General features: G+C 47.6%; 2 protein-coding genes across 3 annotated transcripts in view; one reads left to right on the plus strand and one right to left on the minus strand.

Annotated features, from left to right (window-relative positions):
- The window catches only part of BTBD6 (BTB domain containing 6), a 5,145-nt gene extending 2,870 nt beyond the window's left edge, over positions 1 to 2,275 (minus strand). Inside the window, exon 1 of the mRNA XM_083519550.1 lies at positions 2,129 to 2,275. Within this exon, the coding sequence (XP_083375676.1) occupies positions 2,129 to 2,196 (68 nt within the window). The 5' untranslated portion in view covers positions 2,197 to 2,275. The remainder of the gene's footprint in view (positions 1 to 2,128) is intronic.
- The window catches only part of BRF1 (BRF1 general transcription factor IIIB subunit), a 199,194-nt gene that overhangs the window by 78,165 nt on the left and 107,843 nt on the right, over positions 1 to 13,186 (plus strand). For both annotated transcript variants that reach the window (XR_014529466.1, XM_083518401.1), the window contains exons 6-7: positions 9,588 to 9,737; positions 12,998 to 13,091. Coding sequence is in view for 1 of the 2 variants with exons in the window: in XM_083518401.1 (XP_083374527.1) it covers positions 9,588 to 9,737; positions 12,998 to 13,091 (244 nt within the window). In the remaining variant the exon portion in view is untranslated. The remainder of the gene's footprint in view (positions 1 to 9,587; positions 9,738 to 12,997; positions 13,092 to 13,186) is intronic.

The following is a 13,186-nucleotide window of genomic DNA, read 5'->3' on the forward strand; positions in this document are numbered from 1 at the left end:
CATCTTCTTCTTGAGGGCCAGGGGCACTATCTCATAGCATGCTGGCCCCTTGCCGCCGGCCCGGACGCTCCTTTTGGACTTCTTTAAGGTCTCTGGAAGCAGAAGAAAGAAAGTCAAGCACTTCATGATCCGCCCATGGAAGCAACCATGGTCCAGTGGCATCAGCGGGGAGGGATCCCCGCCGCCTCCTCCTCCTCCTCGACGGGCAATCGAGCACAACAGTCCCACGTCCAAAGATGTCAACCAAAAGAGAAGAGAAAATCCTGCCTTTGGAAGGGGAAAAAAACCAACAAACAGTGGCCGCTTCGGCTCGTCGCTGGGAGAGATCTATGCCCAAAGCGCCTTTTTGCGCTCCGTTCCTGATGGGGGCGCAGCGGTGATGCCCTAGTGAGTCATCGCTCACCTGGCGCCCGGGAGCGGAGCGATGGGGGCGGAGGGGCGGGAGAGGACGCGGGGGTGTCCCAGCCTCGAGCCGGCGGCCAGCACCCCACCGCGCTGGGCCCACGGAACCGGCAAAGCCCAGGGAGCCGTCGAGGCACCGATTTCCGCCGGAGAGGCCACGGCATGCGGCGGCGACGACGCTGAACTTCTGCCAACCCTCTCGGAGCGGAGGAGGAGGGAGCGAGCGAGCGAAAGCAGGAAACTCGGGCTTGCTGGCTTATTTATTTATTTTTATTTTCCGGCCGGAGGTGGAACATCCGCGAAGGAGCAGCCGATCTCCGATTATTCTTATTATTACTGTATTATTATTATTATTGTTTTCCTCCACGGTCGCAACAAGACCCTTCGTCGGTAAAATCCCAGAGGCGGCGGCGATGCGCAGAGGAGTCGGGTGGCGGCCGGCATCCGATCCAGCCGCTCTTCTTTGCAAAAGGAAAACCCTAGCGAAATTGCAGGCGGCGGTTCAGCTTCTGCGCTCGGGGAGGCCGGTCCCCGGCGCTCTTCTCCATCCGCGGGCGCCGGGTGGGAGATGCGCTCTTGCTCTCTCTCTTTGCTGCTGCTGCTCCGCCTGTGTCGTAATTGGAAAGTCAGCAAGAGCCGCTTTGCCGGGCTGGGCGCCCGTGGCCGTCCGCGTGTGCGCCTCCTCGCGCGTATGTGCTTCCTCGCCCGTCTCTCCCTTTCTGGCGCGGCTGCTGCTGCTGCCTCCGCCGCCTCCTCCTCCCGCTGCCTCAAATAGCCAGCAGCAGCTCCGCGCGTCACCGGCGCCTGCTCCAATGGCGAGGCGGCGGAGAGCAGGGCGCACGGGGAGGGACGGAGGGCTGCCTCCCTCCTGCCACCCCTCCCCTGCCAGACAATATGTCATTCTTCTCCGCTCCTTTGCTAGCCGCCCACCCCCTTCCCCCTCCCTTTTTTCGCCAATCAATCCAGTCCCCTCCTCCATTTGGGAAATTTACAGGAAACCCAAATTCGCTCTCCTTGTTGGGCGAAGCAGATTTTGAAAAAGCACAACACACACAGACACACACAAACGCGGCTGCAGTGGAGCAGAAGAGAACGAAGAACAACATGCAGCCCCCGCTTTGCAAACCCAAAAAACCCCTCCAGCAATTTCGGGAAAGGCGCCGCGGAAACTGCAGAAGTATTTCAGTTTAGAAAGGGATCTGCAGGGCTCTTTTTTGCAGATAAAAGTTCGGCTGCTTTTTTTTTGGGGTGGGGGGGCGTCCTTTACCCCCCACCTTTAAGCGATTGCATGGGAAAATTCTTCCCCTTCCTACACAACACACACTTGGCAGCAGCTCGCCTGACCTCGCCTTTGCGTTTGCTGCTGCCGCTGCCCCAAAACGCGATCGGGAAAGCAGTAAACAAACGGGGCCAGGTTTGGATACCCCCTTCCTTTCCCAGGCGTAATGCAAGCCTCAGCTGGAGCGGAGCGTCCAGATTTTGCAAATTCTGTCATCCCTTGCCAGTCGGCACCGACGACCATTCTTGGTCTAGTTGCAAAGTGCGTGGTTTTTTCTGGAGGGGGCGGTCGGGTCGCTCAAGGTAACCACGACAAGCAGTCCTGCAGCTGGCGAACTCGGCTGCAGCGCCCCGCCGACCCCGGATCGCCCGGTCCCGGCCGCGGCCCTCCCCGTTTCTCATCGCCACCGCCCACCCCACGGCCCTGATAAAAGCCGCCCAAGTGTACCTGCTGGCCCGCTCACCAGGCGCCCCCTCGCCCCAGCCCGGCTGGGAAAGTTTGCGCGGCGGACTCATCCTTGGAGTCAGAAGCCATGATTATGGAAATGGCAGTCGGCGGCGGCGGCAGCATCAGGCAGGCGGGAGGGGCCGCCTCGCCGATCCCAGCTTAGTGCATCGGCGGCGGCGGCCCCGAGCGAGCTTCCTTCCGAAGCGAGCCGAGCGAGGGCGCCCCTGCTCCTTCTGGCCCGAGCCTGGCAAAGTGCTCCTTTTCTCCCTCCGTGCGACCCCCTCCTTCGGGCAAAGGCAAGGGGAGGGGGGCATAGCGCTTGGCAAAAGTTTTCGTCCGCCCAAACCAAGGCGAAGTCGCCCAAAAACTACCATAGAGATAGCAAAAATTTCAAAAGTGGGGGGTCCACGGTCTGGCTTTTGAAACAAGGGGGGGTGTAATAATAATAATAATAATAATAATAATAATAATAATAATAATAATATATTATTATTATTATTATTATTATTATTATTATTATTATTATTATTAATATTATTATTTATACCCCATCCATCTGGCTGAGTTTCCCCAGCCACTCTGGGCGGCTCCCAATCAAATGTTAAAAGCAATACTGCATTAAATATTAAAAACTTCCCTAAACAGGGCTGCCTTCAGATGTCTTTTAAAAATAGGATAGCTGCTTATTTCCTTCACATCTGAAGGGAGGGTGTTCCACCGGGCGGGTGCCACTACCGAGAAGGCCCTCTGTCTGGTTCCCTGTAACCTCACTTCTCGCAATGAGGGAACTGCCAGACGGCCCTCGGCGCTGGACCTCAGTGTCCGGGCTGAACGATAGGGGTGGAGACGATCCTTCAGGTATACAGGACCGAGGCTGTTTAGGGCTTTAAAGGTCAACACCAACACTTTGAATTGTGCTCAGAAACGTACTGGGAGCCAATGCAGATCTCTCAGGACCGGTGTTATGTGGCCGCTCCCAGTCACCAGTCTAGCTGCCGCATTCTGGATTAATTGCAGTTTCTGGGTCACCTTCAAAGGTAGCCCCACGTAGAGTGCATTACAGTAGTCTAAGGGGGAGATAACTAGGGCATGCACCACTCTGGCGAGACAGTCTGTGGGCAGGTAGGGTCTCAGCCTGCGTACCAGGTGGAGCTGGTTTGCAGTGCTTAGCTAATTGGAACCACTGATTTCACAGAATCAAGTTGGAAGGAACCCCAAGGGTCATGTAGTCCAACCCCCTGCAATGCAGAAATCTCAACCAAAGCATCCATGACAGATAGTCATACAACCTTTGTTTAAAAACTTCCAAGGAAAGAGAGTCCACAAGCCTGGAGTTGCCAGGGTGTAATGCTTCATTTTTCTTTCATTTGTATTTTAAGCTGAATAAAAAAATATGTGCTTGTGGGGTTTGCGAAAGGTGCTGAAGTGCTGAGTTGTGTTTATGGTTTAATAAAAAATAAACGAGACTCAAGAAACCAGACTGAATCTCTTTCTTTAAAAAGGGGTAGGATTCCTTTCAGTAGAAGAGCTTGTGCGCTGGATCATGCCAGTGGCCCATCTGTCAGCATTCTGCTCCCTACTGTGGCAACCAGATGCCTAATGAAGCCCACAAGCCTATTATTATTATTATTATTATTATTATTATTATTATTATTAATTTGTATATTGCTTTTCATCTGAAGGTCACAGGGTGGTTCACAACATAAAAATACAAAATGAGAACACAAAAAACATAATAAAAATAACAAAAACAAACCAATCTGCCCCCCCAAGCCCCCATATTTAAAAGGACGTAGAATGTTAATCAGCCAAAGGCCTGCTTACAGAGAAATGTTTTTCTCCTGGTGCCTAAATATAAGCAACCTCTCTGGGAAGAGCATTCCACAAAGTGGAACCTGCTGCAGAAAAGGCCTGTTCTCGCCTTGCCACCCTCCGGACCTCTTGTGGAGAAGGCATATGAAGAAGGGTCTCGAATGATGATCACAGGGTCCAGGTTGGTGGTCCTTGAGGTATTGTGGTCCTGAGCCGTTTAAGGCTTTATAGGTCAAAATCAGCACTTTGAAATGACCTAGGAACTTATCAGCAACCACTGCAGTCAGACCAGGTTCGGTGTTATATGCTCAAAGTGTCTTGTCCCAGTGAGCAACTTGGCCCAGGGAAGTAGTGCCTCCCTTACAGTGCCCTGGTTAGGCTTGTGTCTAACCTTGGGGACAGAGGTTGCTGCTGCAGCAGCGGGGGCAGGGGGCAGAAGGTAAACACCCTCTGTGCCCTGTCTCCCCCCCCCCACGCATGAGTGCCCGCCTGTCAGCAGCGAGGGCAGGGTGAGCACGGAGTGAGTGGGTGGTATTCAATGCTCGTCCTATTTGGAGTAGATCCATTGATGTTAATAGACATGATTAACTTAGGTTCTTTAATTTAAGTGGGTTTACTCTGAGTAGGACTTAGCTGAATATAAGATTTTTAGCGTGAAGAGGGAATGCTTCCTTAGCTGTGTGCTCACTTGATACTGCAAGGCCCTCCCTGTCCCTTCTTGAGGTGTCCTGCCCCATAATGGAGAAGAACTTAGAGATATCCACATTCAACTAGAAGTGATTCTTGTGGTGGGGGAAGAGACAGGTAATGACCTCCCCTAGACAAATGGCACAGAAATAAAGCACTTGCACCTGTCACTTTTGTAAGGTAAGTGCTTGTTGCTTTTGTTCATGTGTACACAAAAAAGCATGTCTTGCTTTTCCAAATCATGCACCCCTTTCTGTTGTTGCTATCAGCCTAGAAGACAGCTCTTGAGTTTCTGTAAACTTCTGATTACTCCATGTTGCACACACTTTTGAACCATTTGGATAAACTATATCCAAACTTGTATTGAACCCTTTCTATAAATTGCTGTTACCTCTGATCCAGAACCTACTCAGGACTTAGAATTATGCATATACAGTGGTGCCTCGCAAGACGAAATTAATTCGTTCCGCAAGTCTCTTCGTCTTGCGAGTTTTTCGTCTTGCGATGCACGGTTTCCCATAGGAATGCATTGAAAATCAATTAATGCGTTCCTAGGGAAACCACCTTCAGACCAGGTCCGGGGACAGTCTGTCCCCGGACCTCTTCTGAAGGCTGGGGGGGGGGGGACAAGGGCTTTTCTTCCCACCCCCAGCATTTTAAAAAACCCTGGGACAGCGGAGGACTTCTCCGCTGTCCGGGCGATCTTAAAATGCTGGCGGGCGGCATTTTAAAATCGCCCCGGACAGCGGAGGACTTCTCCGCTGTCCGGGGCGATTTAAAAGCCCCTGGAAAGGCAGGCAGGGGGGACAAAGACTTTCGCCCCCCGCCCGCCTTCAGAAGGTGTTCCCGCCCCGCTTCGGAGCAGCGTTCCGAAGCGGGGCGGCTGGGGCAGGTGTTCCCGCCCCCCCGCCCCGCTTCGGAGCAGCGTTCCGAAGCGGGGCGGCTGGGGCAGGTGTTCCCGCCCCCCCGCCCCGCTTCGGAACAGCGTTCCGAAGTGGGGCGGCTGGGGCAGGTGTTCCCGCCCCCCCCGCCCCGCTTCGGAACAGCGTTTTAAAATGCTGGGGGTCGGGAGCGAAGCGTTCGCTGCCGACCCCCAGCATTTTAAAATCTCCCTGTGTCCCGGGGAGATTTTAAAATGCTGGGGGTCGGCAGTGAACGCTTCGCTCCCGACCCCCAGCATTTTAAGATCGCCCGGGGCATGCGGGGGGGAGGCGGGCGGGGGGGGGAGCAAAGACTTTTGCCCCCCGCCGGCCTTCAGAAGAGGTCCTCTTCTGAAGGCCGGCTGTGGGCGAAAGTCTTTGCTCCCGACCGCCAGCATTTCCCTATGGGCTTTCGTCTTGCGATGCAAGCCCATAGGGAAATTCGTCTTGCGAAGCGCCTCCAAAACAGAAAACCCTTTCGTCTTGTGGGTTTTCTGTCTTGCGAGGCATTCGTCTTGCGGGGTACCACTGTACAGAAAATGTTACAATTGGGCATAGGTTTGGAAGACGTCCAACATTTAAGTGTGCCTTGAGCCGATGTTATGGCACTGTTTAGTTGTGTTAATCTGAGTTCTTTATTTTCAGGCCTAGTTCACATAAAATGAAAAACCGTGGTTTCCAGCTATGTGAAGAAACTTGTGACGAGTCTTAGGCTCACACATTTCTCCCATTCTGCTTTTACAAGGAGATTAGGAGCTTCCGCTTCTGCTTTTAAACAAACCAAGTTTCCTGTGATATCTGAACATGGGTGACTGGTTTGTGTTTTAACTATTTGTTAAATCTGTATCCCACCAAAGGGGCTAAAGACTGCGATGGTAAAGGAGAATGCAACAGATTAAAACAATGGTTCTAGTTCCTGGCTTGTTCTCACAGATTGTAGTTTAAACAAACCACCATCTCCTGAGTTAGAATGTCACAAGGAACTTGGTTTGTCTAAACCTGTGGGTGGGTGCTTTTGATCTCCTTTGCTATGCACAGAACAAGATGGAGTGTGTGCACTCTAGACTTCATGTAGTAGGAATCCATAGTTCCCCGTTACATCTGAACTAGGTCTTAGTCTTACAGCGTTACAAAGCAAAACTTTACGCACCTTTATAATTTCCATAGGATTATTTTTTAAAGGATCTTCACAAGCTAACATGGTACTTGGAAGAAAGTACCTTGTTGTCTGTGGGCCTTGACATTTTCATTTAATCTGTTTTGGGAATTGAATTGTTCAGTCTTCAAGGCTTTTAATTTCTTTGGTGTGTTTCACTTTTCTATTAACGCACAGTGCAGACTGGTGTTGTCAAGGCAGTCTGTAAGCATGAAAGACAAAATAATTTTCTGAAATACCACAATGCATTTGAGGCTCTGTGCAGGGCAGCTTTAGGTAAAATAGTGATAAAAAGTATTTAACCTCATCCCAGGAGATTCTCATCTTGTGACCTGCTAGCTGCCTTCATGTTACCACTGCCAGCTCACATGAGAAAGTTTTGTGATTTTCTCTCTGTTGCATTGTGAAATGTAACATAGAAATGCAGCCACAAAAATCATATTTATTGTTTGCTTACACCTTTTATATATTAATGAAATTGTGATGCCAAAGATTTATAGCATTTGCTTTTACTTGGGATACTAGATTTTCTTGGGGTCTTTAGTTCTTCCAAACAAGTTCATTGATTTACAGCAATTTAACTATAAATCTGTATGAACATCATGGATAACTAATGTGCGGATTTCCTCCATGAATCTCTACAACTCAGGTAGTGTTAATAATTTACTTGGTATTTTTACTATGATCTACTACTGCCTGTACAGAGGTTTTCATGCAGTGTTGTGGAAAATGTGTATGTGTGGTCATTTTATCACACAATAAGAATAAACAGAACTCGCTGCATAATGGATAGGTGTTAACACTTAGCAGCAAATGAAACTGATTTCATTCATTATAAGTCCACAAGAACTATTTAAATGAACATTTTCAAGCAAAGCCTCATCTTTATCAGCGGAAGAACTCAAGCAGGGCATCAACTGAGAAACCATATTCACCGACAAATTACCTGGCAGGAAATGAGAAACTGATTCCTCCGCAGAAGAGCATAAACGTATTAAACAAAGGCTTTTAAAAAATAATCTTCTGCATTAGAAGTTGACCCCTCAAAAAAGCACTATTTATGTACCTTTCTTCGTTTGGAACCATAAACACCAATATAAAAATGATTTTATTGCGGCGCAACTGTTAGGCATCAAGATGCATTGCTAAGTACATTAAACTGAGATAAATCGGAGAAACAAGCGGGCTGGTAAAACCACATGGCTGCATGCTCTAATTGGTTTTCCAAATGAGAATCTGAAAATATTTATTTATGTAAGTTACATATACTGCTTTTCAGGTGGTTTGCTTGCATAAAATTATTAAAGCAACATGCATGAATGAAAATTGTATAATAAAGCAGAAAAGCCAAACAACTGTTTGTCACTGGAAAACCTGTATCACTCCTTCAGGAAAGGGGAAATAAACATAATCTAATTTATGCCTGGTGGAGCATTGATTCTTCTAGCATAAACTTTACAGCCCAGGTGAGCAATTTGTTTTACGGGCCACCTTGGGAAGGGAGTTGCAGCCTAACGCCACCCTCAATTCCTCCAAAGTGGGCTACCACAGCTGCTATGCTCTCAGCACACTTTTCTGGCAACTCTAATACTCTTCAGCAGACTGGATTTTGCTAGTCCTTTACTTCTGCAATTGCTAGCCCAGTGGGGTAAACTAGAGATGGCCTGCCAGATCTCTCATGGTATACTTGTTGCTCTTTAGAAACAAGCTTCAAAGCGGCCATGTGGGGCTGCTTATTTAACTGACATCTTGTACCTGCCCTCCTGGGCTAAACAGGCCGTTGGAATTTAGATTGAGGAAACAGTGTGGCCAGAATGGCTGCAGCAGCCTTTCACCCACTGCCAGTGCCTCACATTGCTGTTTTGAAGCAAAAGACAAATAAATATGTACAGGAGGTCCTGATCATATACCCCCTGTGTCGAGTCTGATAGGTTTGTGAAGTTGGCTCAGAAAACAAAATATTAGTTAAGAAATACTATTAAGGATGAGAGTTACAAATCACAATCTAAATAAGAATATTAAAAAAATAAGTGACGAATGCTGGTGGAGGGAAGTCACAGAGGTGTAGCATTTATGTTTGTGTTTCTGTATTGTCGGTATTTGAGTTGGTGTAATTGCGTGGTTGTATGTGCATTGTAAATAATAATATAAAAGAGTATGCTTAAATAAAAGTGCGAGAATAAAAATTGCAGATTTTTTGTTGTTGTTAAGTAAAAACATTTTATGACCTCTTCTCCCCACCCCCTTGATCTATGATATGAGAGAGGAACACTTGATACGGGAAAAATTTACAGAAAAAAATGTTCTGCATGCTTTACGAGAACATTATTTTCTCCAGTCACTTCCTGCTCCCAGGTGGTGCTGCCCTCTAGCACACCCCTGGGCACGCCTCCCCCCTTCCCCAGCATTCTGGCAATATATTTTACTGCCCTGCTTATTGCATGCATTGTCGTATTCTTTACAGTCCACAGCAGTCAGCAGTTCATGTTATTTCCTTGTGTAGTGCACTAACTTGAAAATCATGGTGGGTTTGGGGTTTTTTTTTGGTAGAACATCTGATTGGCATGCAAAAGGTCCCTGGCTCAATCCCTGACATAGAGCTAGGAGTTCCCCCTGTCCCAAACCCACAACAGTCGCTGTCAGTCAATTTAGATAGTGCTCAGCTACATGGCCAATGGTCTGACTCTATAAAACATCTTTCCATGTCCCTATGTACTTCTTCCGCTGGAATATGTTGTTACCTGTCTGGATTGGAAATGTTGCAGTAGTGTAACCCATTTTCTCTCAGTGAACTAAGAACTGACGGTAGGCTTTATTGTTCAAGAAGCATGTTCATGAAAGTAAAGGTCAGGATCAGAAATAGCCGACTCTTGTTTTGTTGCAGATCCATGTTTATATATTCCTCGTTTTGCACACATGCTGGAGTTTGGCGATAAGAACCATGAGGTTTCCATGACTGCCCTAAGGCTCCTGCAGCAGATGAAGAGAGACTGGATGCACACAGGGCGACGGCCTTCGGGGCTTTGTGGTGCAGGTATGGAAGAATTTGTGGGAATTGTTGGATGCATAGAGCAGCAGCAGTGGGTTGTGCAGAAGGTGCTTTGCAGGTGACCCCCTGTTCATTTTGTAAGTAAGAAGCAGTTGGTGAATTGACAAGCACGGCCTTAGAATCAAGCTGAAGAAGGTTGGAATTCAACTCCAGGGACTAATCCAAAGAGGTTGGATAGCGCCTTGTACGCCTCCTTCCTGTAACTCCTGCAGCCAATCTGGTGCCAAACATATTGTTGTTGTTTAGTCGTGTCCAACTCTTCATGACCCCATGGACCAGAGCACACCAGGCTCTCCTGTCTTCCACTGCCTCCCGCAGTTTGGTCAAACTCATGTTGGTAGCTTTGAGAACACTGTCCAACCATCTCATCCTCTGTCGTCCCCTTCTCCTTGTGCCCTCCATCTTTCCCAACATCAGGGTCTTTTCCAGGGAGTCTTCTCTTCTCATGAGGTGGCCAAAGTATTGGAGCCTCTGCTTCAGGATCTGTCCTTCCAGTGAGCACTCAGGGCTCATTTCCTTAAGAATGGATAGGTTTGATCTTCTTGCAGTCCATGGGACTCTCAAACATACTGCTCTGCTTTCCTTTGGACCACATCAGCAGAGCCAAGAGGCGGGTCTTGTCCGCTGGGCAGCTCAGGACCCATAGAAATACACACTGCCCAGGCTTGCACCCCAGGGAAGTCACTTCGGTGCTGCTAATGCAGCAGTTTGACTTCACCCCCAGAGGTTCACTCTGTTGTCTCTTGAGATAGATGGATGCTGACAACAACAGAACGGTAGATCAAACTCTGCTGGTAACCGATCACTGTATGGTTTGCAATAGATCAGCAAAGACTTTGACTCCAAATTGTTTCACAAGAGCAACAACAGAAAGCCCTTTCCCCCTTTCTGAACTGTGCTGCTGATAGGAGGAAAGCTTGAGGAAGAAAACCAGGGCTGGGTCTTTGTGTGACGTGACGGGAAGCCCAGTCCTGGTGCTGGAAACAATTTCCAGGGTTGAGCATGTCTTGGAGGTACCCTGTCCCTTAATTTAAACCGGGGGTCGGCAAGGTTTACCTTGCCTGGGCTGGTTCACTCCTGTGGAGATTGCTCCGTGGGCCAGATCGTGTTCCGGCGCCGCAGAAGCAAGTCCCCGCTCCCCACTGCGCCGGTTTAGTGCAGCTAGTGGGGACTCGCCGAGTGGGCAGCTTGGTTCAGGAATGGCTCGTGGGCCGTTTAAATGATCTCTGTGGGCTGCTTGTGGCCCATGGGCCACAGGTTGCCGACCCCTGTTTTAAGCAATGTGTCCCCATGCCACTATTTTGCATCTGGCTGCAGTTGGTGGGGGCTTGAGGTTTTGCTAAAGAAAGCAAGGCTAAAGTCCACCCTCCGCTGGCCTAACAGAATCCCTCACAACGCAGCATGAGTTTCTAGTGGAGTAATCCGCACATTAGTATTCCACAAGCAGAGACCATAAGCTCCCTGAAGAGCATCGTGCTAGTGGTTTTTGTAGCACATGGAATTAGGTGATTATGTAAGAGCAGAAGAAAGGGCCTCCTGGATCAGACTATGATCAATCTTGTCCAATTTTCTCTTAACAGTGGCCAGCCAGATTCCTTTGGAAAACTCTGAAGCAGGGCAGTGAACACGATGGCATTTGATTGCACTAGTCAGCAAAGTAATACCGCAAAATTTAACCAATTAATCAGTTTTTCAAAGATTAAAACAAAACCAACTCTATAAAAGATAAGTGCTTTAAAAAGACTTGGGGGTGACAGGTGACGTTGAAGTGAAATGCCCAATTCTCCCTTAAAATACTCTCTTCAAGACTATGACTACTGTGAAGTGTAGGTACAGGGTGGTATCAGACATTAGCCATTCTCAGCGCAGTATTCTATATGAAGATGCATGAGTAGAATGACTCGCACTTGTACAATGAGACTTTTTTGCCCTCTCCTCCCTCCCCGCCTCATGTGTGCCCTGGACTATTCCTATATCTACTCCAGAGGGTTAGGGAAACACAGGGGGCAGGAGGAGAGGGGAGAAAGTCCCATTATGTAGAGCAAGACTGCTTGCACAAAGTGAAATAAATGGGCAAGTTACTTAATTCTATTGATTTCAATAGGTCTACTCTGAATCTAACTATTGCTGCATAGTGCCCATTATGTGTTAGCAGTGCCCTTTTCTTCAGAATTATTGTTTATTCACATGCAAACCTGTACAGATTTTATTGACTAGGATTTATTGACTTGGGTGACAGCCCTGTGAATAAATGTTGTTTGAAAAAGTGGGGTTTTATTGTTTTTTGTTTGGTCTCTGCTTTTAGTGAATTTTGCTGGGTGACTTTTCAGGTTCTAGAATTAGGGAGAAAATTGTCCCCCTGTCCATTCCTTTCTTTACTTTAGAAGCTTCTGTTGTACTTTCAGTTGAACCACAGATAACTCAAGCTCTGGTACAGATTACAGTGGAAGGGAATTTGCCCACAGATACAGCTGGATCAAAAGGCAATCCCATTTTATTTAAGCCAGGGTTCTGCACCTGTTTGTCCTGGACAGATTTATTCTTGTAATCTTGACCGTGGCATTCCACAACTACAGGTCAAGCATTTTTTGTCATCTTTTATAATCTTTTTTTAGGTTGAGACAGTTTCACTGATTATGTAGATGAGGGACAAATGCAGAACATAAATAACATCCATCTAAATATATGTAAATGGGTGCACTTGGGAACCCTGTTGGGCTTGGAATGGATGAACTAAACCTGCTTTCCATCACCGGGTGATCCTTGCCGTTGAGAATCAAGCCTTCTTCTATCTGCATAGCTCCACCCCTTAATCTTCATTGTCACTTAGCTTCTGCAATGCTACAGCATTTTGCTTCAGCCATGTCTGATCATGATCATTGGGGTGAGGAACGTGAACTTTGCATCAATGCTGGAGCTCTTTGCCCTTTGCATTGCAGTGTGTGTGCATGTGAGTTTGCAAGGATATATATATATATGGTGTGTCCAAAAGAAAAAGAAAACAGCCCTGTGTTGCATTTATAGAACTTTTTCTGCAGCTGGCTTGATTTTACTGCATGCAAAGTAAGTTTTATAAAATTCCAATTTAATCACTCTGTATTCAAGCCCAGAGCTAAACATCAATATTTTAAAATTAATATGAGAATTAGAATTTCAGATGGTACTTGCATGACTCACTGTATTCCCTTGCTTTCCCCCGCATTGAACTGCCTTTTGATGTAGCCCTTTCCCTGTTTATGCTCTAGCTCTTCTAGTTGCGGCAAGAATGCATGATTTTCGGCGCACTGTGAAAGAAGTCATCAGAGTGGTTAAAGTTGGTGAATCAACACTAAGAAAAAGGTAGGTCAAGTTTGTGGGGGTCTTCACATTTTACGTAAGATGCAGCGCAATGTGTTTACCATGAGGACAGGACTATTTTACACTTCTAGAAAGAC

The sequence above is a fragment of the Podarcis liolepis genome (assembly GCF_965112155.1).
Source record: "Podarcis liolepis genome assembly, chromosome: 1".
NCBI classification, from domain to species: Eukaryota; Metazoa; Chordata; class Lepidosauria; order Squamata; family Lacertidae; genus Podarcis; species Podarcis liolepis.